The following is a 24,078-nucleotide window of genomic DNA, read 5'->3' as shown; positions in this document are numbered from 1 at the left end:
AGTGAGATCTCACCAGATCCCGGTCATTGTCTCCTCACGTCCTGAGTCTTTCTAGATGAGTGAGATCTCACCAGATCCTAGTCATTGTCTCCTCATGTCCTGAGTCTTTCTAGATGAGTGAGATCTCACCAGATCCTGGTCATTGTCTCCTCACGTCCTGAGTCTTTCTAGATGAGTGAGATCTCACCAGATCCTGGTCATTGTCTCCTCACGTCCTGAGTCTTTCTATATGAGTGAGATCTCGCCAGATCCTGGTCATTGTTTCCTCATGTCCTGAGTCTTTCTAGATGAGTGAGATCTCACCAGATCCCGGTCATTGTCTCCTCACGTCCTGAGTCTTTCTAGATGAGTGAGATCTGGTCTACTTGTATAGAGAGTCTCAGGAATATTCATCTTTGTGGACTTCTCATATTCCGTTGCTTGTCTGTCGTCCTCTGTGACCTCCGTCTTACATGTTTTTACCTCTCCGTACATTTTCCAGCGCACGCCTCTCCGCTTCCATGTCTCTATTTAAGCGTCTATTTGTCTGTTGATTTCAGCCAGTTGTTCTGTATCTGTCCCCTCCTGCCCCCTTCCATCTCTCTACCTCGGCCCGCTTTTCTATTGAGATGTTTTCCTGCCCTCAATTCTTAAGTGCATTTGCTGCAGAGCTTAATGTAAGCACAGCCATGTTCGATTAGCCACATTTACCAGAGCAACAAGTCTTTATTGTGTAGCAAAGAGTCTTACAGATCGCCGCCTCCTCTCGCCATCTGAAAATGTCTCGTCCAGCTGGAGAGGTCTCTGTAGAAAGAAGAGATCCTCTCCCTGCAGAACCCTTTGTATTCCCTGGACGCCGCTCACACGAGTAAATGTTCTGGTCGTGTTTTACCCGTGCAAAAACAAAGGGACATCCTCTCTACATTCATTACAGAGCAAAGTGTCCTGCCCGCCATATAATGACCTATAAACTGTCTAGTATATCATTTATTTCTAAAGGGTGATTCCGAATTCAGAGCTGAGTATAGCGGGCACGATCTATAGGGGAGGGAGGATGATTGCAGAGGAAAGTTAGAAGACTGTTCATGGTCCTGAGGGGAGGGGAAGAATGTCCCGTCTACTGGTCACCCCCTCCCCCCAGTGACCGTCCCCTGGGGAAGGAACAGAACTCAGGACCTCTTTCGGGGAGTCGTCTTATCGTTGTCCTCTACTTACAGGACCTACATGCTGGCAGGGCACGCGGGGCTATACACTACCCGCTGTGACTGGCAGAGTCTGTGTATGACCGGTCAGCGGCTCCATAGACCAGTGACCAGCAGCTTCTATCCGGGCAATGGTGATTCACTTCCACACCTCACACTGGTCGTTCCTGGCCCGTCCTCCGCATGGTCCCTGAGTGCGCGGTGAGGCGCCGCGGTCATGTTGACTGTTCCCGTGTTCTGAGCGGCCGGTGAACTGTGATGGTTGCATTCTGTTTATTTGGGTAACATGACATTAAAGTCTATGATGCGGCTGCAGATTCTCAGGAGACTGTAATTCATAGATCATTAATTTAGTGGCTGCAGGTCCCGTACGTAATCCTGTGTTATCCGTGAGACGTCCTGTGTTATAAAGGGGAAATCATTTTTCTAGGTCCTGTGTTTCCATTTGTTGTTCCCTGTGTTGCTATGTCTAGAGCGCCTGAGGGGGCTTCTTGTGTGAGCGATCTGTCGCCCCCTCCTATCCCTCCGCTCGCTCCCTGCGGGCCGGTTGACTACATGTTTATGTGCGCTGAGGCCAATAGACTAAAGTGTTCCATTTCCCCTGAGTTCTCCCATGGGACTCTGGATGTAATCGCACACTTTAGCAGGAGTAGAGACGTGGCTGCAGGTTACATGGACGCAGAATGTCTTTTACCACGAGGGAGAGCGAAACCTTTCCATGGAATGAGCGAGCACCTGACTGCCTGAGAGCGGGGAGACGTAAAACATTACACAGGAGCATGATGGGAAAAAAGCCGGGAGCTGGCACAAGGTTACAGAACGTATATATGCAACCCATTGCTGTGACCTTGATACGGTGTGAGGGCGGCGGTGCGCGTGCCATAGTGCAGGCTACATCCAGCCGTCCATCCTGAAATGTACTCGATGTTATAATGACGTCAGTAACCTGCTATGTAGAGAACACGATGGGGCGCGGGTAGAGAATATAGGTAATTACTGTATATAACGTGACCTATAAATCAGGAGCCTGGTGATATGGGAGCTGGAAATCCATTCTAATAATTGCTATTGAGTAACATTTTGAGGAATCGTGACCGCCTGCGTGCAGTATTCTGTGAGCGGAAGCTTCTCACATCCGATAATACTTCGTAATATATTTTGTAGCCGTTCTTTGCTCTGGGCTTTGGTGATTTTGGATCTTCCTGTTTTCCTAAACAATCCAAGTTTTTAGTAGTTTGCTCAGGTGTTCGTCGCTGTAGTCTGTTGGGTTCTGGCTCCATGACTCCCTATTACACACACAAACCCCTTTAACATACGACAGCCACTCCTTTAATTACTACATTTGATGCCTTATAATCCGAAAGATGTCTAGAGAAGATCTGCAGTGTGTTAACCATTTCGTTGCTGGTTGAGATGTGTTCCGCTGCACCCTACGGCGGCTGGATTACTAATGATGGAAAGACTTTGAGACTGGGGGGCTCCGGAGTGGTGACTTCTGCAGCTGAGGTGGTTATCAGGGTCTGCGCCTCCGTTCCATGCTTTTCACTTATAGTCTTGACAGATTTTGGTTTTATTTGACCCTCATGTCCCCATTCCCATTCTTCAGTGTTATGTGACTCGCTGCTTTCCAGGATGGAACCTAAAAGGAAAATGTTCTTCTATAATTAACGAGAGGAGGCGATGTTCTGGTTTGTTTGGAGTGATGATTGTGGGTGTGTTATTTCTGGGGGTTTCTTCACTTTGGGGGTGTCCATGTTCTGGAATGACGGCTGCATGCGGTGTCCCCAGGACTGGGCATTGCCAGCCCCCCAGCGTAGATCCAGGTTTTTCTATCAATGTCTCCTTTATCATGAGATGTGACTAGAACAGACGCCATTATTGCAGCGATGTGCTGTACTGTCTGATCGTTCCCGCCACCAGAAAAATAACCGGTGATTTGTTCTGTGCTAACTCCACTTTTCTACTTCCCCTGCAGCGAGAGAGGAGAACGTGGCCACATTCCGCGGCTCCGAGTATTTATGTTACGACCTGTCCCAGAATCCAATCCAGAGCAGCAGCGATGAAATTACCTTGTCCTTCAAAACCCGGCAGAGAAATGGTCTCATCCTCCACACCGGCAAGTCTGCAGACTACGTCAACCTGGCGCTAAAGGGTGGAGCCGTCTCATTGGTCATCAATCTCGGCTCCGGTGCCTTTGAGGCCATTGTGGAGCCAGCCAACGATAAATTCAACGATAACGAGTGGCATGACGTCAAGGTGACTCGGAACCTGCGCCAGGTAAGGAGGTCGCATCAACAATGGCTCACTGAAGGGGATGGCGCTCGCCAGGTTAGACCATCTGCAGCTAAAATGAGTTATGCCTTTATATTTCCCGTATAATAACTGGTACGGGAGCAGAAAGAGGGTCAGAAATACAGGGGACACTGGGGGGGGGGGGGGGGGGCTTTGCTGGAATCCATGTTTTAAACGTAAAATGTAGTCCCTACTTACAGCCTGTGGTGGGGATAGAATATTACAATATGGTGTTCTGCGCGCCACATTTACTAAGCCTGATGCTATTTCCTGGCAACCATTTTTGTTGTGTCAGGTAAAGAGGCGTGGCTTATCAGTGGCACGCCATCCGGTGGATTTATTTAGTAGCTGCACGGTATTGTAGTACAGGCCTGCACCATGTCGGGGGATGCCGCACACTTTGCACTATTATTCCACACTGCATCACACTACTAATAGCAAATGTCTTGTCCACTGTCCCACGTTGTTTCTTATCAGCGAGGATTAAAAATACATCGGTGATATCTGTGAGACCTTTTATATGTAGAATTCTGTCTTATGAAACAAAAACTTCAATACAAATATGTAAAAAAATAAATAAAAATCTACCTAGGAAGGGTTAGGCCCTGTTCACACTGAGTTTTTTTGCAGGCAGAGAAATTTGCCTCAAAATTCTTTTAGGAATATTGAGGCAGATTTTGACCTGCCTGCACTTTCTTTGCAGCGGTTTTTGCGGTGTTTTTCGACCTACCGCCATTGAGCGCCACGGGCAGTGAAAAAAGCTGGAAGAAATCAATGAGAGGCGATTGCGACAATTTTTGGCTCCGTTTCCCATGCGGTTTCGGAGTCAAAAACTGCTCCAAAAATCTCTGTGTGAACTGGGCCTTAAGGAGGCGCTCATGGTCCTGACATGATGGCATCTGTAGGGTCCAGTTGTGGGTGATTTCTGCCCCCTGCAGCCCACCGGCTCCTTGTCAGCTGCACAATAAGTAGCAGGAGATTCCTCCATGGTTTTACTCTTCCCCTCTACAATACATAGGCCATTGATCTTCAGCGTCCCTCGAACTCTACGTTCAGACGGTTTGTATAATGTAAGACCATAGCGAGCTCCGGTCCTGCACCTCCTCGTGCCGTGTATGAGGGGTCGTCTATTACTTTCTGCAGAAACCGACCCCTCCAGAGACACGGCGGACCAAACACATGTCAATTACAAGCTGTGTGCAGGGATCCAGATTATCTGCAGAGATCCCGTCATTGTAGAGTAGAGATCTAGACGAAGCAACAAAGAGGAATATGAAAAGGCCGGGACTGATCTAGAAGCCCCATCTAATCATCGATGCCTGTACAGTCCTGATAAGAGAATATCTGCTGCCGGCGGGTGAGTCCCGGGGGCCCCAGCAGCCGCCATGTTATGAACGGAATGAAATAGGACTGTAGCGGAACGTGCGTTCAGTCACCGACCACCACACGGTGCCCCGGCAGGGACCACTCACCTGTATTTAATAAAGAAAAATAAGGGTATTGGGGCTGCTACAAAATGCACAGAATGTTGGAGGCGCTGGGGACGGGGCGATGGGGAGGTAACGTAGCTCTGTGGTGAGGATGAGGAGGATTTCTACGTTACGGTGACTCATTCTGGCAAGTCATAAGCTGGACAAGGAACGTAAGTATGAGGTGTGTGGGGAAGCCGTGACTGAGCTGCTGAGTCACCTGTGACAGGATAGTCCCGGATGCTGTGTGTGTGCGGAGGGGGGTCTGTGCGTAGAATGAGGGGTGGGCCAGGAGCATGGAGTCTATACTTGGTGGATTAACCCCTAATCATTCATGTAATGTGTCATTGCTACTAACCAGCTCCTCTCCACAGTGTACTAACACCCTAACTGATCATCTTTGTTTTATCTGTTCTCTTTTATTTTGACTTTATTTTCCGTTGTTGGATCTGACGACCCTTCTGTTCACAGTTATTCAATTTGCTTTTTTTTCCCCTCACTTTTCCGCAAAGCACTCAGGCATTGGACACGCTATGGTAAACAAACTACATTGTATGGTAGATATCATTCTTATTTGTCTAATTCATTCTCTGGATTTGCGGTGTGGTTTTTCCTTTCTCTTTTTCTTCACATCTTCAATGTCTCCTTTTGATTTCACCCCCTTGTCCGTCATGAAATAAATCAATATTCTGTCTGTGCTATAGATACATGACGGATATATTCCTTACTGGCATTTTCATTTTTTCCAATTACCAGCTTTCTCCTGGACCCCCCGGAGCCCCTCGTACCTCATGTCATTTGTTGGACTGGTCCTTTATTTATTAGCGGCCATGTCTGACAGTCTCCTGGGTGGCGGTCCATGGGCTGAGAGCCCCTATATGATGCCACCTCATAAGCTCCATTACTCTGCATGCTGTGTGTTTCCATTTTGTCAGGATGGTTGGAGGGCTGGCGCAGGCCTGGAGAGCGCTCTTGATTTTAGATGTGCCCACGCAGGTCTGGATTTTTTTTCATATATTGGTCTTCCGACATAACTAAACTATTAAGATGTTTTTGACAAATCGTCCTCTACTGTCCAACTCTCATTCCTTCTACCTTAGAAATTATATGGGGCTGCATTCAGGTAAATGCCCACGTGGTAGATATTACTGAAAATTGAGTTCCATACATGGGACAGTTGCAGACATCTCTGCAACAAATATGACCTACCCGTGTGGAATATGGGAATCTACCCAATGATGAGCTGCCCACCCATGATAATAAGGTGACCCGCACTGCCCTCCGAGTATAAGCCACGCATCACCGGATCATTCCATTAACCTGCAGCAAAACTGACGTCCAAAAACAGCCATTTACAAAGCGAAATGTTTATTAATATCGTTTATACAAAACGCATGAAAAATGAGTCCTAAAAATGGATCCGGTCCGGTTCTTTTTTCGACTCCTTTTTCATGCGTTTTGTATTAATAAACATTTTGCTTTTTAAATGTCTGTTTTTGGACGTCCGTTTTGCTGCAGGTTAATGGAATGATCCGGGGAGGATTAGACTCTCGCCCGAGCCCGGTGACTCCGTTGTCTCCATTCCAGGCACATTTATCTCCATCCTTGTTAATAGATAAATGTAATACATAAAAACAAAAAGTCACTGACAAAATAATTAACTAAACCGACCCCTCAGGACCTGCCCCCCCAACCAAAAAGTGCTTATAAACGCTGCTACTTTGGCGCACTCCGCTGTAAATCTACATGTCGGTGCCCTGCTGATATATTACAGAATACAATGAGTTACTTTCGTGAATTCGGAGGCTTTTAAATGAAAGGTCAGTGGTTTTATTGATAGCAATTTTTTTTCTCTTGTGATGTTACTCATGGACGGGCTGTTCGTATTCTATGGACGCCAGATTACATATACGTAGCTCACAGTTCTGGAGTACGGCCATGTGCGTAAGGACTCGTCTAACCAAAGCTTCATCTTCTGTAAGATCTTAATCCTCAGTTGTGGGCTGTGTAGTCTCAGGTAGTCACGAGTTAGTGCAGGTCCTGGAGATCTCTGCAGCAGTCCCGAGCTTGTCCGTACCCGAGGACGGATTGAGCTCCATCATTACCACGCGCTGACATGTCGTATGTTTTCTTACCTGCAGGGTTACAGACCTCTGCTCCCGACTCCACAGCCGATCAGCACTCCAACCTTCCCACCTCATCTCACTCTTCCCCTTTCTAACAGACTAACTTGTGAGCCCTTCACCCTCATGTATCATCACTTGGTTGGTTGAGGACCTGTAGATTTGGGGGAGAGGACCTGTGTGCTTGCGAAGCTCTTCCTTTCTCTCTGTTTGGGTTTCAGGGTTAGTAATAATTGGGTAGAAGATGGTGAAACCTCCTTCCTGCCATGTTTTGTAACTTTCGGCCTCCAATCCCTATTAACCCTTTATTGTGGACTAAGTTGGCTTGTGGCATTTCATACTTGTGGGGTCTTGTTGGACCGGTGGGCTGTGTATATGATTGAGGGTCTATAAAGAGTTGCTGTGAATGTCTACAGGATCAATACAACTGAAGGTCGAAACCAGTATCCTCGGGGGTCTCTAGAGTCCGTGTTTATTGTCTTAGGACTCCTTTAGAATCATATTCAATTTGATGGGCTGAACACATGCCCCTCGTATAAGGACTTCCAGGGTGAGGGCAAGACGACTAAACAACGAAGACCCTTCAATGTGAAGAATAAAACATCAAAACTGTCGAACAGATAAATCAACCAATCGTAGAGCACTTTAAATGAGCAGTTTAAAGCCCCTGCACACATTGTAGAAACCACCCCATTCAGATGAATGGAACTGATTATCAGTCGCAGCAAAATCTGCAGCAAAATCTGCAGCGTGTGCACGAGGCCTACTGGATGGATGCGGATCTCTGATTGGTCAACAAGGCCGGGTTTTCTGTTGGACCGTTTTAATGGCTGATGCCCAATATTCAGTGTTACCGACTGTAGAAATGAAATAATCTCCTGACTCCATTGTAGGATTTCTCCCATAATCTTTAGACTTTATCCTTTTGGGATCTGGTGTAGGTTACAGAATGGGAGCTTGAGTTGCTGCGATCAGTCTCAGTCATCTGTTTTATCAGAGAAGCTTCAGTCCCCAGTGGTTGATACTATAGAGGTCATGTATTGATGTGTTCGGATTGGTTTGACTCGATGACCGCGACTACGTTTGGTAGCAATAAATAAACCTTCATGTCCAATTTCTGCTGCTCATCAGGCGGTCTTGCCCTCTTTCTGCGTCCTTTATAAGAATAAAACATGGGTCGTGTGTTCAGCGGGCATTTCATATTCCGGAGGGGCACCTGAGGGGTCACATGCTGTTTCCTGTCATTTACATTAGTTCTCAGTCATATGAGGGGGTCCCTGAGTGCAGGACTTTTCCCTCACAGTATTGTGAGGTGCGGTAAGTATTTGTGTTTGCAGGTCAGTCGGGCAGCATGTTCCTCTTCACGTTCTCCAGTTGAACATGAAATGCTCAGTTGATGGATGGATCGTAGGGGGTCGGTCTTACATTGGGTTCGAGCATCTTCCTTCCGGTGTCAGCCGCTGGGGAGGATGAGGTGTATGATCATCCAGAACCCGACCACTTGACCATGAAAGAAGTGTTTGTGGTTTGTTGTTTTCCGCTAAGCCCAGGGTTTGATCTCACGCCTGCTCTGCTGAGACACCGCTCAGAATCATGTCGTGTTGCTTTTTCCCCCATAAGGTGACTATATCAGTGGACGGGATTCTAACTACCACCGGTTACACCCAGGAGGACTACACCATGCTGGGGTCAGATGACTTCTTCTATGTCGGGGGAAGCCCCAGTACTGCTGACTTACCAGGGTCCCCCGTCAGTAACAACTTCATGGGCTGCTTGAAGGAGGTGAGTGACCAGAATGTGATCAGCCCAATATTGCATTGTACATTTAATAGGATTTATGTCTTATCCCATGTAGATAACCAGTGGTGGATGTCTTGTGGTTTATAGCTCCAAGCAATGGGTATATGGGGGAGCACTACAGAACATTGAGGGGGATGCCGCCTGCGGTGGAGGACATTGGGATGATTCTGTTGTCTGCATGAGTAGCACATCCGGGTGCAGTTTGTGAGATGTGTTCTGGTGTGTACAAGGTCTTGGGGCAGTGTTAGATTATACCAATGTCCTGTTATCCTACTCTAAGGCCTCATGCACACGACCGTAGCCATGTGCACGGCTGTGATTTTCGGGTCGGCCGGCTGCGGAGTATCACCCGCGAGCCGCCAGCAAATCACGGGCTGTGCACATGGCCGCGTCCATTATTTTCTATGAGCCTGGACCGTGGAGCACGCCCGTAATAAGACATGTCCGTTCTGTCTGCGGTCCAGGCTCCTGGGCCATGGAAACCACAGTCGTGTGCATGGCCCCATAGAAATGAATGGGGCCGCAATTCTCCCAGCCTATCCATTCACTAGAGAGCAGCGGTGACATCACTGAGAATGTAGCCTATCCATCACTAGAGAGCAGAGGTGACATCACTGAGAATGCAGCCCATCCATTCACTAGAGAGCAGCAGTGACATCACTGAGACTGCAGCCTATCCATTCACTAGAGAGCAGTGGTGACATCACTGAGAATGCGGCCGATCCATTCACTAGAGAGCAGCGGTGACATCACTGAGAATGCAGCCTGTCCATCACTAGAGAGCAGCGGTGACATCACTGAGAATGTAGCCTATCCATCACTAGAGAGCAGAGGTGACATCACTGAGAATGCAGCCTATCCATTCACTAGAGAGCAGCGGTGACATCACTGAGAATGCAACCTATCCATTCAGAAAAAGCGTTTTTCGCAGTGTTTTTTTTGCCCGTGGTCCTCAATAATCACTAGTAAAAAATGCCACGAAAACCGCGGCAAAAAACTCTGTGTGAACTAAGCCTTATTGGAACAAACGTTATTTTTTTGGAGTTTACTTAATTATTATTTGTCGTCTTTGTTTGTTGAGTAGTAAAAATATACTCCGCAGATGCTGCAAGGACATATCACTTTCTAGAGCAATTCAGGCCTGGAGACTATGGGGGGAACCGGCAGGGAATCAGAATGGACCAATATAATCTAGATCCTTGTCTAAACTGATGCATGAAATGAATGTGGTGTTGGCAGATGATACAATATAAGATAAGAGGAAAATGTAAAAGACTGCGCTAAATCTCATTCCATCTGAGCATTTCATTACAATTCATCCAACATTTCTAAATATATTTTAGATGAGCGTTCTCCTTTAAAGAAAAGAGGGGGGGTCTACGGGCGTGAGGAGTAAGAACACAAAAGCTCATAAAAAGACACATTATTCTGAACCTGCAGGTGCCGACAATCCAAATAAATGTATTGCAATTAGCAGAATTAAAACAGATTTAACTAGCGGCTGCCGGCAGATGTGGCGGCTGCTGCGGGCGAGTGCAGGGGGGAGTTATGGCACATCCAGATATTCATCACAGGCAGAACAGTCTCCGACGTGTCACCAGCATTAACCCCGCACTCACCAGAGCCCTGCATAGAACAGTCATGTCACAATAGCCAGGTGGAGACACCGCGTCAGCTCCGATACACCTGGAGACTACCCCAATGTCCTTCACCACAGGGGAACCTGTCCCAGCATTTCACCCATTAACCCCGCAATACCTGGTGGAGGAACCATCATTTTTATGTTGTCACCTATAATTATCTTCCTAGTAGTTCTGTCTCTAGTATTCCGTTTTTTACTGTTCCCGCGCCGTATGCCAATGAGCAGAAGAGTCACATCTCCATTCCCCAAACCTTTCCTAGTTTAACCCCACCGCCTGAGGGTATGTTCATACGACCTATTTTCGGCCGTTTTTCGGGCCGTAAACGCCTGAAAAATCGAAAGCAGAACGCCTCCAAACATCTGCCCATTGATTTCAAATGCGAAAACAGCCACGTAAAAAAACGGCCGCGAAAAATAAGTGCCTGTCACTTCTTGGGACGTTTTTGGAGCTGTTTTTCATAGACTATTGAAAACAGCTCCAAAAACGGCCGTAAAAAACGCTGCGAAAAATGCTGCAAAAATCGCAAGTGGCATAAAAAACGACTCAAAAGAAGGAGCGGTTTGCCTGTATTTTCAGAAGTTTTTGAGTTTGTGTGTGAACATACCCTTACTTTTGATTGACAGCTCCTCGCCTCCCCCCAGCACACAAGTAATCCCACGCTCGCACATCCTTGTCCTCTTCTGGTGCACGCGCAGTAACTAGATCTGAGGCCCAGCCAAAGCAGGGAAAGTGTCTGATTATACATGACGGGCGCATGTGCGCTCTCAGACGAGATCTCGGCATTCACTGCAGGCATAAGGAGGGGAACGAGCAAGACTGCCGGATTATTCCCATGAAAGGCGCAAAATGCTTGCAGACCGTTATTTACGGTTGGAGGAGTTTTGGAGAATGGATAACGGCAATGAACTTTTGACAGCAGCGGCCAGAGAGGGCGGAGGAGACGTCAATAGGTGAAATGCTGGTGACAGTGAACCCATGATATTTACAGTATACCGCTGCTCTCTAGTGAAAGGATAGGCTGCATTCTCAGTGATGTCACCTCTGCTCTCTAGTGACTGGATAGGCTGCATTCTCAGTGATGTCACCGCTGCTCTCTAGTGAATGGATAGGCTGCATTCTCAGTGATGTCACCTCTGCTCTCTAGTGACTGGATAGGCTGCATTCTCAGTGATGTCACCGCTGCTCTCTAGTGATGGATAGGCTGCATTCTCAGTGATGTCACCGCTGCTCTCTAGTGAATGGATAGGCTGCATTCTCAGTGATGTCACCTCTGCTCTCTAGTGACTGGATAGGCTGCATTCTCAGTGATGTCACTGCTGCTCTCTAGTGATGGATAGGCTGCATTCTCAGTGATGTCACTGCTGCTCTCTAGTGAATGGATAGGCTGCATTCTTAGTGATGTCACCGCTGCTCTCTAGTGAATGGATAGGCTGCAGTCTCCGTGTTGTCACTGCTGCTCTCTAATGAATGGATAGGCTGCATTCTCAGTGATGTCGCCGCTGCTCTCTAGTGATGTCACCGCTGCTCTCTAGTGAATGGATAGGCTGCAGTCTCAGTGATGTCACCGCTGCTCTCTAGTGAATGGATAGGCTGCAGTCTCCGTGTTGTCACCGCTGCTCTCTAGTGACTGGATAGGCTGCATTCTCAGTGATGTCACCGCAGCTCTCTAGTGAATGGATAGGCTGCATTCTCAGTGATGTCACCGCTGCTCTCTAGTGAATGGATAGGCTGCATTCTCAGTGATGTCACCACTGCTCTCTAGTGAATGGATAGGCTGCAGTCTCAGTGATGTCACCGCTGCTCTCTAGTGACTGGATAGGCTGCATTCTCAGTGATGTCACCGCTGCTCTCTAGTAAATGGATAGGCTGTAGTTTCCATGTTGTCACCGCTGCTCTCTAGTGAATGGATAGGCTGCAGTCTCAGTGATGTCACCGCTGCTCTCTAGTGATGGATAGGCTGCAGGCTCAGTTATGTCACCGCTGCTCTCTAGTGAATGGATAGGCTGCAGTCTCCGTGTTGTCACCGCTGCTCTCTAGTGAATGGATAGGCTGCAGTCTCAGTGATGTCACCGCTGCTCTCTAGTGATGGATAGGCTGCAGTCTCCGTGTTGTCACCGCTGCTCTCTAGTGAATGGATAGGCTGCAGTCTCCGTGTTGTCACCGCTGCTCTCTAGTGAATGGATAAGCTGCAGTCTGTGTTGTCACCGCTGCTCTCTAGTGAATGGATAGGCTGCAGTCTCAGTGATGTCACCGCTGCTCTCTAGTGAATGGATAGGCTGCAGTCTCAGTGATGTCACCGCTGCTCTCTAGTGAATGGATAGGCTGCAGTCTCAGTGATGTCACCGCTGCTCTCTAGTGAATGGATAGGCTGCAGTCTCAGTGATGTCACCGCTGCTCTCTAGTGATGGATAGGCTGCAGTCTCCGTGTTGTCACCGCTGCTCTCTAGTGAATGGATAGGCTGCAGTCTCTGTGTTGTCACCGCTGCTCTCTAGTGAATGGATAAGCTGCAGTCTCAGTGATGTCACCGCTGCTCTCTAGTGAATGGATAGGCTGCAGTCTCAGTTATGTCACCGCTGCTCTCTAGTGAATGGATAGGCTGCAGTCTCAGTTATGTCACCGCTGCTCTCTAGTGATGGATAGGCTGTATTCTCAGTGATGTCACCGCTGCTCTCTAGTGATGGATAGGCTGCAGTCTCCGTGTTGTCACCGCTGCTCTCTAGTGAATGGATAGGCTGCAGTCTCTGTGTTGTCACCGCTGCTCTCTAGTGAATGGATAAGCTGCAGTCTCAGTGATGTCACCGCTGCTCTCTAGTGAATGGATAGGCTGCAGTCTCAGTTATGTCACCGCTGCTCTCTAGTGAATGGATAGGCTGCAGTCTCAGTTATGTCACCGCTGCTCTCTAGTGATGGATAGGCTGCAGTCTCCGTGTTGTCACCGCTGCTCTCTAGTGCACTCATGCCAAGTTCCTGATCAAGGCAACTAAGAGGGGCATGTTGGCCCTCTCTGTTGCCTTGTAATGTGGCATTATTCATTTGCCTGTCCGCTCAGTCTGCCCCGTACAGTGCTCTCTCTTAGGATGTTGATGGCTCTCCCGTCTATAGGCCACATGGGGGACATTCTTGATATTTAGACTGGAGCTTTGCTCTCTTGAAGCTCTTGTCTCATGTTTCCCCCTTTTCCACCCTGCAGGTTGTCTATAAGAACAATGACATTCGCTTGGAGCTTTCACGCTTAGCCAGGATTGGAGACACAAAAATGAAGATCTACGGAGATGTGGTCTTCAAGTGTGAGAACGTCGCTACTCTGGACCCCATCAGCTTTGAGAGTCCCGAGGCGTTTATCAGCCTGCCCAAGTGGAACACTAAGCGCATGGGCTCCATATCCTTTGATTTCCGCACCACAGAGCCCAACGGCCTCATCCTCTTTACACATGGGAAGCCGCAGGACAGGAAAGATGTCAGGAGCCAAAAAAATACAAAGGTTGACTTCTTTGCCGTGGAGTTGTTGGACGGTCATCTGTATCTCCTGCTAGACATGGGCTCAGGGACAATCAAGGTGAAAGCCACCAGCAAGAAGGCCAATGATGGCGAGTGGTGTCACGTGGACATCCAGCGGGACGGCCGATCAGGTAGATCACCTTTCCTTCACCTCTTTGTACAGTGAAATGGCGCATTATCAATATTATTTACTGATCTATTTTCCGTCAGGTGTGAACTAAGCTGTATATTATGGGGAGATAAATGGCTCCCAGGCGCCTCTAATGCTGCTTATCTCCATTTTATTCTGATCTCCTCTTCCCCTCAATGGGAGATGTGGGGGGACAGGCAGACTGTCACCATACATAATAGATTATCTGCAGATCCCCAGAGAAGTTTCTAATGTCGATGGCTGGATAAAGAGGAGAATATGCATGAGAGTGAAAGTGGCCGACTGACGGATGACTAATCGTCCCTATAAATGTAATAATCACTTCTTATAATGGCCATTCAGCCGATCCCATCATATAATACATATTATAGTCACAAAATCACAAACTGCAGATCAAAATGATGATCTATTCTGTCATTGTTCAGAAAGATTAAAACCATTGATTGGCCGATGACCAGGAGGGATGTTTGAGAATGATCCTATGTGGCCAGATCTTCTGTAGACGAGTAAATCATTATTTGGGACCACCCTGCACCCTCCACGTGATGGACAACTATTGAGATAAATGACATGTTGTATTCTCAGTACTGGCACCGCGATGTATAAGCCGCTGTATGGATGGAAGCGTGCCAGTGTGTCTAGCGCATTCACACATTGTGGTATCCGCACAGGGTCGGTCTATTTGATGAAGCAGCAGAGAGAGCGGCGCTCTGGATTCATCCACCTCCCTGTTGTGTTAACCTTTATATTGAAAACACTCTTGACATTTAAGATGTGTGGAGATTGTTCCTTCTCAGTCATTAAGATTGATTGAATTATCCCTGCACAACACGGGGGTGTAAATACACTAAAGAGGTTACAAATCATTAGACGGAGGTCGGTCCCCGGCGCTGGCACGCGGCCCCTCTCCTACCGATATATATATATAATGTGTGTGCTGCTCCTCCAGCAATGACATCGCAATAAGCTCAGCCTGAAGTTCGCTGTGGCCATACACGAGCCGCGGGGCCCCCCGTCCATCAGCTTTTTTCACTGGGGGTAAAAGGGACACTGCAAGATACTGAAAACCGATGAGTGGAGACCCCTGACATTTCTCATTATTCCGGGGTTCTTTTTCTTTATTGCAGGTTTTTAGATTTTACTATTTCTTCTTCTTTTTTTTACTTCACAGGTGTAATCCGGTGTATTAACAGGTGGCTTCTGTTGTTTCCGTTGCAGGCACGATCTCCGTTAATAGCAAACGCACTCCATTCACTGCCAGCGGTGAGAGCGAGATTTTGGACTTAGAAGGGGACATGTATCTGGGCGGTCTTCCAGAGAATCGGGCAGGGTTGATCTTGCCCACTGAGCTCTGGACAGCCATGCTGAACTATGGTTATGTTGGCTGTATCCGTGACCTGTTCATCGACGGGCGCAGTAAGAATATTCGGCAGCTGGCAGAAGCTCAGAATGCAGCTGGAGTGAAATCTTCTTGCTCTAGGATGAGTGGCAAACAGTGCGATAGTTATCCCTGCAAGAACAGTGCTGCCTGTAGGGACGGCTGGAACCGGTTTGTGTGCGATTGTACGGGCACAGGACACTGGGGAAGAACCTGTGAGCGAGGTGAGCAGATATTAGATGTGATATTATATAAACCTACAAATTTGTGCAGGACACATCATAATTCTCTGGATTTAGAGTCGGACTGACCCACGAGTCCCCTCCAGTGGGTCCAGGTTCCTATACAGCAAGTGTGAAAAGCCGCTAGATGAAGCCCAGTAAGAACAAACTTGAATAATTTCTTCTAGTGGGCCTCGGGTACCCGGTCCGTCACTGCCTAAATACATGCATGTGAATACAGAAATTTAGAGGGCGTTTCAGTTTTATTTAAATAACACATAATCGTATAATGAATAGTTCTAAGCCACTTTCAAGTGCCGCAAATGGCTCAAAAGTTGGCTTGTTTTGCGCAAAATGTGACTTTTCTACACCAGAAGACTGACGTAAAAGCGAAAATAAACTCCCCCTTTTTGTGTTTCGATGTCTCATCGTTTTTAAGACTCTTACATCTAGAGGCTGATCAGCTTTAAAAGTGAGACATTGAAACACAAAAAGATTTACTTAGACTGGATCAGAACTAAGCTTAGAAAATCGCTCAGCAGCCGCTGTCAGACGGGCCGTCGGCTTACTGACTTATTCGGCTCAGAACGGCTTTCTGCAGCTTGTATGTACTGCGATACATAGAAGCTGCCGAAGTATAAGTGATTCTTTCTTCTTTTTATTTTTTTTTTTAAATAAGTCAATTACAAAACATTGTTTTTAGCCCAAAATTAAATACATTTCAATAAAAATAAAAAAAGACCACAGGTTTACATAGTCATTTTAAAGTTCCTTAATCAGAGAGACGTCACTTAATAAAGAAGTTTTTAGCATTTCTTTTCCTCCGTTGCGCTCTTCTGTAAGAACACCCGGCACTCACCCCCTGTTGGTCTGTACAATGTCCTGGGGCTACTTGTAGTGTTACATATAGCGGTGGGGGGATTTATTTGACACTTCTAGTTGGATCCCATCATAACCATGAGTCTGCAATGTATGAGGTGAGGTAGGTGTGCCAGTATATTTACCTGGGGGATATAATTGGCAGAACATCCGGGCTGTGGTTCTCTTATTCTGTTGGGTGTAATTAGTGGTTCTCCTACGTATCTGAAGCTTTCTAGATTGATGATAAGAATCCCTTTTCATTTGTTAGTGCATCTGCCTGTCGCGTCATGTAGGGGGGTGTTTGTCATTTAGTGTTTCGGTCTTGATGCACTTTACATTTATCCAGTGCAGATCACCCAATGAGGCAGCATCTTGACCCCGATCAGACGCCCTGTCTATTATCTAAGCTCCATATTTACCTGCAGACGTAATGTAGGAAAGAAAAGAATGGGGAACAGCATGGCAAATCCTTGTCTGTCCCATAATAGTGATTTTACTTCTGATCACAGTTTACACTCTGAACTGATCGCTGTACATAAGATACGCCCACTGCTCAGATAATGATCGGATCCCGTGTTAAGGCTCTTTTCGGCTTCGGTCACGTCTGCGCTCGGGTTCCGTTCTGAAGTTCCATCGGAGCTTTCCATTAGAACGGAGCCCTGACAGGCACAAATGGAAACCATAGGTTTCAATGGTGACGGATCCGGTGCCAATGGTTTCTGTTCGTCTCCGTTGTGCGGGGGTTCTGTCGTTTTAACGGAATGAGTAGCGCAGTCGACTACAGTATTGATTTAGTCAAAACGACAGAACCCCCGCACAACGGAGACAAACGGAAACCATTGGCACCGGACCAGTCACCATTGAAACCTGTGGTTTCCGTTTGTGTCTGTCAGGGCTCCATTCTGACGGAAAGCTCAAATGGAACGTCAGAACGGAGCCCGAGCGCAGATGTGAACGAAGCCTTACATGGGCCAATGACCCGGCGAATGTGCGCTCATATGACAATCACCCGACAAACCAGTAGTAAACTCGCGATTGTCAGGTGATCTGATATTTTACTGCGACCCAAAATATGGTCGCCTGCCTGCAGCACATTTTCCGGTGTAAACAAGGGATGAGCTGCTGACAAGATGCATGGGGACCAATGATCGCTCGTCTACATGCATTCCGAGGATTTCTCCGTGAAGGAAATGAGTGCTGATCGACATGCTGTTGATCTTTCGTTTTCTCCCTGCTCCCTCTCCTCCTCTCTCAGGACCTCGTACAGACTTTCCTAGCTGAGTGTCAAGTGCTTTTATTTCGTATTGTTTCTAAAAATCCTCCCTAAAGCAGCGTAAAGAGCACTTGTGTAGAGTGCCCACTGTGAGGGGTTTCGTCTCCCTGGATCCTCTCTAATGCAGTCATCGAGCACAGGGTCCTGATTGTTACACTTTACCCACATAACTGGAGTAGTGCAGGAATGTGTTAGCACCTTTTAAAATATCCTATAGGGGAATTTTGAGTAATGGAGGGGAGTCCTCTCTAGAAGCCAGAGCGGAGAGCTGCTGCAGAGAGGCTATTGCCGCGGAGGACTCAATGCATTGATCTTAGTGAGATGATGTGTAATGCTGCGTTTCCACCGCAGTGTCACAGTTAAAGCGTATTTAACCTTTCTGGGGACTTTTTCCAGTATTAGTTGTCATATGTGTGTACTTGAGAAATAATACTATTTCTGGCCATTATATGACTATTATTCTGCATGTGTTTTTACCAGATTTCCCTGCTACAGGCTCTGTCTCTAATTCTTAGCTTTCCCTGACCTATTGAGTGGAGCCTAACTGCTATTATGTCTTCTGTACACTGTATACATCACATATATCCTTTATTCTGCTACTTAGAGATATCTATCTATCTCGGCAGCCCATTGTACATCATACAGCAGTAATGAGCAGTGTAGCTGTGAATCCAGCACTAGGGTGAGATATAACACTTATAGGAAGATGCAGTAGCATCTGTGTCCGTGTCTCTCTCTTATATTCGCTTGCACTATTGATTTTATTCTAAGTATTTTGAAAAGTTAATATCGGTTTAAAGTTGCTGGGCGATGCTGGCAGCCATTACAACACCCATAGAAGCGGTCACCGAGCTTTCCATATACCCTACACGAGACAGAATTCAGCCCTGTAACGCAGAGTTACATTCCCACCTGGCTCCCTCTCACCTACTGCTTTGTCAGTCTTCATTTTAGTTCTTGCATTCTATTCATGAGCCAAGTAGCTCAGGATACACACCGCTATAGGTCTAGACCAGATGGGGGAAGCAGGGGGGGGTTTGGGTGGAGTAGTTGTGAAGTGGAGGGCTGTGATTTATACCGTCAGCCTTTGTGTTAGTTTTTCTGCATAGGTTAAATCTTCTCTCATGACGACGTTCTCCTGGATTTTATGAGACACTTCTGATATTACTCATTGGATGACCTCATCCTTTGTCCCTGTGAGTTGCTGGTTCGTTGCTCCCTCTAGTGGTGTCAATTCCCTCCATTCCAAACACTATGTTGTTGTGGGATCTGTCATCGCTCGGCAGACTCTTTATTGGCCATAAAGAAGAAGAGTTATTGAGATTAATGATGGGATAATGCCCAATGTAAACAAGTGGCCACAAGGGCTGATGTGTGTACAATGCAGCGTCCTCGCCTCACACTTCTAGTAAATTGACTTTCTCATTCGGCCCACCTGCTGAGTCCGATTAACTTCCCCTCTTATAAGTTCTCTTCACCAGCTGTGGCCGGTGTCACCGTGTGCATTACCTCTAAACCTGCCACATCTTCAGGCTCTCCGCATTCACGGGAATGTCAAGGCAGAAGGATTGTTTTTGTGTGTTTAGAAAAAGTAGTACTGAGCGGCTGTCACACGTCCCAGCAAACACCGCAAGAGAAGTAGTACTGAGCGGCAGTCACACGTCCCAGCAAACACCGCAAGAGAAGTAGTACTGAGCGGCTGTCACACGTCCCAGCAAACACCGCAAGAGAAGTAGTACTGAGCGGCTGTCACACGTCCCAGCAATCACCGCAAGAAAAGTAGTACTGAGCGGCTGTCACACGTCCCAGCAAACACCGCAAGAGAAGTAGTACTGAGCGGCTGTCACACGTCCCAGCAAACACCGCAAGAGAAGTAGTACTGAGCGGCAGTCACACGTCCCAGCAATCACCGCAAGAAAAGTAGTACTGAGCGGCTGTCACACGTCCCAGCAAACACCGCAAGAGAAGTAGTACTGAGCGGCTGTCACACGTCCCAGCAATCACCGCAAGAAAAGTAGTACTGAGCGGCTGTCACACGTCCCAGCAAACACCGCAAGAGAAGTAGTACTGAGCGGCTGTCACACGTCCCAGCAAACACCGCAAGAGAAGTAGTACTGAGCGGCTGTCACACGTCCCAGCAATCACCGCAAGAGAAGTAGTACTGAGCGGCTGTCACACGTCCCAGCAAACACCGCAAGAGAAGTAGTACTGAGCGGCTGTCACACGTCCCAGCAAACACCGCAAGAGAAGTAGTACTGAGCGGCAGTCACACGTCCCAGCAATCACCGCAAGAAAAGTAGTACTGAGCGGCTGTCACACGTCCCAGCAAACACCGCAAGAGAAGTAGTACTGAGCGGCTGTCACACGTCCCAGCAATCACCGCAAGAAAAGTAGTACTGAGCGGCTGTCACACGTCCCAGCAAACACCGCAAGAGAAGTAGTACTGAGCGGCTGTCACACGTCCCAGCAAACACCGCAAGAGAAGTAGTACTGAGCGGCTGTCACACGTCCCAGCAATCACCGCAAGAGAAGTAGTACTGAGCGGCTGTCACACGTCCCAGCAAACACCGCAAGAGAAGTAGTACTGAGCGGCTGTCACACGTCCCAGCAAACACCGCAAGAGAAGTAGTACTGAGCGACTGTCACACGTCCCAGCAATCACCGCAAGAAAAGTAGTACTGAGCGGCTGTCACACGTCCCAGCAAACACCGCAAGAGAAGTAGTACTGAGCGGCTGTCACACGTCCCAGTAATCACCGCAAGAAAAGTAGTACTGAGCGGCTGTCACACGTCCCAGCAATCACCGCAAGAGAAGTAGTACTGAGCGGCTGTCACACGTCCCAGCAAACACCGCAAGAGAAGTAGTACTGAGCGGCTGTCACACGTCCCAGCAAACACCGCAAGAAAAGTAGTACTGAGCGGCTGTCACACGTCCCAGCAAACACCGCAAGAAAAGTAGTACTGAGCGGCAGTCACACGTCCCAGCAAACACCGCAAGAGAAGTAGTACTGAGCGGCAGTCACACGTCCCAGCAAACACCGCAAGAGAAGTAGTACTGAGCGGCTGTCACACGTCCCAGCAAACACCGCAAGAGAAGTAGTACTGAGCGGCTGTCACACGTCCCAGCAAACACCGCAAGAGAAGTAGTACTGAGCGGCTGTCACACGTCCCAGCAATCACCGCAAGAAAAGTAGTACTGAGCGGCTGTCACACGTCCCAGCAAACACCGCAAGAGAAGTAGTACTGAGCGGCAGTCACACGTCCCAGCAATCACCGCAAGAAAAGTAGTACTGAGCGGCTGTCACACGTCCCAGCAATCACCGCAAGAAAAGTAGTACTGAGCGGTTGTCACACGTCCCAGCAATCACCGCAAGAGAAGTAGTACTGAGCGGCAGTCACACGTCCCAGCAAACACCGCAAGAGAAGTAGTACTGAGCGGCTGTCACACGTCCCAGCAATCACCGCAAGAGAAGTAGTACTGAGCGGCAGTCACACGTCCCAGCAAACACCGCAAGAGAAGTAGTACTGAGCGGCTGTCACACGTCCCAGCAAACACCGCAAGAGAAGTAGTACTGAGCGGCAGTCACACGTCCCAGCAATCACCGCAAGAAAAGTAGTACTGAGCGGCTGTCACACGTCCCAGCAAACACCGCAAGAGAAGTAGTACTGAGCGGCTGTCACACGTCCCAGCAATCACCGCAAGAAAAGTAGTACTGAGCGGCTGTCACACGTCCCAGCAAACACCGCAAGAGAAGTAGTACTGAGCGGCTGTCACACGTCCCAGCAATCACCGCAAGAGAAGTAGTACTGAGCGGCTGTCACACGTCCCAGCAAACACCGCAAGAAAAGTAGTACTGAGCGGCTGTCACACGTCCCAGCAAACACCGCAAGAAAAGTAGTACTGAGCGGCAGTCACACGTCCCAGCAAACACCGCAAGAGAAGTAGTACTGAGCGGCTGTCACACGTCCCAGCAAACACCGCAAGAGAAGTAGTACTGAGCGGCTGTCACACGTCCCAGCAAACACCGCAAGAGAAGTAGTACTGAGCGGCTGTCACACGTCCCAGCAAACACCGCAAGAGAAGTAGTACTGAGCGGCTGTCACACGTCCCAGCAAACACCGCAAGAGAAGTAGTACTGAGCGGCAGTCACACGTCCCAGCAAACACCGCAAGAGAAGTAGTACTGAGCGGCTGTCACACGTCCCAGCAAACACCGCAAGAGAAGTAGTACTGAGCGGCTGTCACACGTCCCAGCAAACACCGCAAGAGAAGTAGTACTGAGCGGCAGTCACACGTCCCAGCAAACACCGCAAGAGAAGTAGTACTGAGCGGCAGTCACACGTCCCAGCAAACATGGCGAGGAGTGGTACTGAGCGGCTGTCACACGTCCCAGCAAACACCGCAAGAGAAGTAGTACTGAGCGGCTGTCACACGTCCCAGCAAACACCGCAAGAGAAGTAGTACTGAGCGGCAGTCACACGTCCCAGCAAACACCGCAAGAGAAGTAGTACTGAGCGGCTGTCACACGTCCCAGCAAACATGGCGAGGAGTGGTACTTTGCTTGCGTTGACTTGCAGATCTGCTTACATTTTGCAGCATGATTGGGAGAATGTGCAGAGGTTTAGGGTTTGTCTCTGTTCACATCTGCGTTTCAGGCTCTATTAGTAGCCGCGGTCACAGATTCCATCAAAAACGCCATGAAGAGTAGGCCGTGGTGGTGCAGGAGGGGAGTGTAGCTGTTGATGGAGATGGCGCAGGGGCAGTGGTAGGGAACACACGTCCAGTTCGGAGGCTGCAGTCGTGTTAGTTCAGGGTGGGGTCTGTAGGCTGTTCATGGATTGAGAACGACACTGCACCACGAGTCCCGGACTGGTCAGTATTGCTGCACGGCCCCCGGCTGGGCCGGATCTTTACCCCAGGCAGCTATTTTCCAATTAATTTCACAAAGCAGCCAGCCGCGTCTCTCCACTCCATTCTAATCCCGCGGCCCCTGGAGCGGACATTCATGATAAGCTGATAAGATGCACGTGGAGGCCGGAGCGTAGAGCGCTGCGTGATTTCATCTGGTTAATGGGGTATTGTGCATCGGAGGGTTAACCCCTTGGACGTTTAAGGGTAGAGCATGGACACAAGGGTGGGAGAAGTAAATGTGTAGGAATTGGCAGCTAATGAAGGATTTTCTTAATTCTCCCAGTCGTTGTGACTGATCTAGTTTGGGGTATTTAGTGGTAAGATGTGATTTTCCCTCCCACCACCCCCAGTGTCCGTTCTCATTTCTCAGCTTTCGTGCGTCATCCTGAATAGTCCCCCCTATTCTGTGCTTCGCCATTGGGTGGCGCTCCCTCTCGTTTACCTCTTCCACCATATTAAACCCTTTGCAATTACAAAACCTTTTGAATTGGGGATTTCCTGTAATCCTGTCTGTGCTCTAGAAACATCTGATTTACTGCAATATTAACTCTTCTACTGCCTGGTCATCCTCGGCCTTCTGCCACTTAATCCAAGCAAAAAATGCTTGTGCAGTGCAGGAGTTAATCACAATCGCTGCGTTCTCTCGTTGCACAAAGCAATTGAAAGATTAGAGATTTAAGAGCGTAACCCCGCGCTTGTAGTAATCTCAGCGGAGTTTAGATAGAGAATGAGAGACCTCTGTAATCCTCCAACACACTGGCTGACGCTCCCGGCACTGCACGGCATTGGGAGTCGGTCTGCGGTTTATGACGGGTATATTCACACGTTGCAGTGGAGGCGCGGTTCGTGCCTGGCCCAGTACCGCATGAGGTTTTGCCAATAATTTCCCCGGTTTTTCAGTGTCATTGAGCTTCATCTGTGCTAGCTCTGGACTCGTGCCAATTCACGGTAAAACTGCGAGTGATTCAGTCTCCTTTGTTCTGACTGGTCAGTCTGGGTTCTATGGAGTTTACCTGGAACCTGTTTTTGCTCAACCATCGTTCTTCATCACAAATGGTCAGAATCCCGTGACAGAAAATCCAACATGGCTGACCCATTTTATGTGTAATGGATGATGGCTCTGGAATTACCCTTCAAGTAAACACGTCACTCAAACTGGGAAATAATGGGGGTATAACAATAGGTGGTGCAGAGGTTACACTCACACCTGTGCTCCCCCGCACGCCAGTGTAACACGACCGACATCAGGCTGCGAAAAACGGTCCGAGTGTCGGCTG

General features: G+C 48.3%; 1 protein-coding gene across 24 annotated transcripts in view; it reads left to right on the top strand.

Annotated features, from left to right (window-relative positions):
- The window catches only part of NRXN3 (neurexin 3), a 336,181-nt gene that overhangs the window by 85,066 nt on the left and 227,037 nt on the right, over nucleotides 1–24,078 (top strand). For 18 of the 24 annotated variants that reach the window (XR_012851426.1, XR_012851425.1, XM_075844461.1 and 15 more), the window contains exons 3-7: nucleotides 3,157–3,458; nucleotides 5,455–5,478; nucleotides 8,686–8,847; nucleotides 13,700–14,138; nucleotides 15,377–15,760. Coding sequence is in view for 22 of the 24 variants with exons in the window: in XM_075844461.1 (XP_075700576.1) it covers nucleotides 3,157–3,458; nucleotides 5,455–5,478; nucleotides 8,686–8,847; nucleotides 13,700–14,138; nucleotides 15,377–15,760 (1,311 nt within the window). In the remaining 2 variants the exon portion in view is untranslated. The remainder of the gene's footprint in view (nucleotides 1–3,156; nucleotides 3,459–5,454; nucleotides 5,479–8,685; nucleotides 8,848–13,699; nucleotides 14,139–15,376; nucleotides 15,761–24,078) is intronic. The other 6 variants (XM_075844459.1, XM_075844447.1, XM_075844446.1 and 3 more) reach the window with 1 other exon arrangement.

Source organism: Rhinoderma darwinii, chromosome 12 (assembly GCF_050947455.1).
Source record: "Rhinoderma darwinii isolate aRhiDar2 chromosome 12, aRhiDar2.hap1, whole genome shotgun sequence".
NCBI classification, from domain to species: domain Eukaryota; kingdom Metazoa; phylum Chordata; class Amphibia; order Anura; family Rhinodermatidae; genus Rhinoderma; species Rhinoderma darwinii.
The sequence above is the reverse complement of the archived record's forward strand: the minus strand, read 5'-3'. Positions and strand labels throughout refer to the sequence as shown.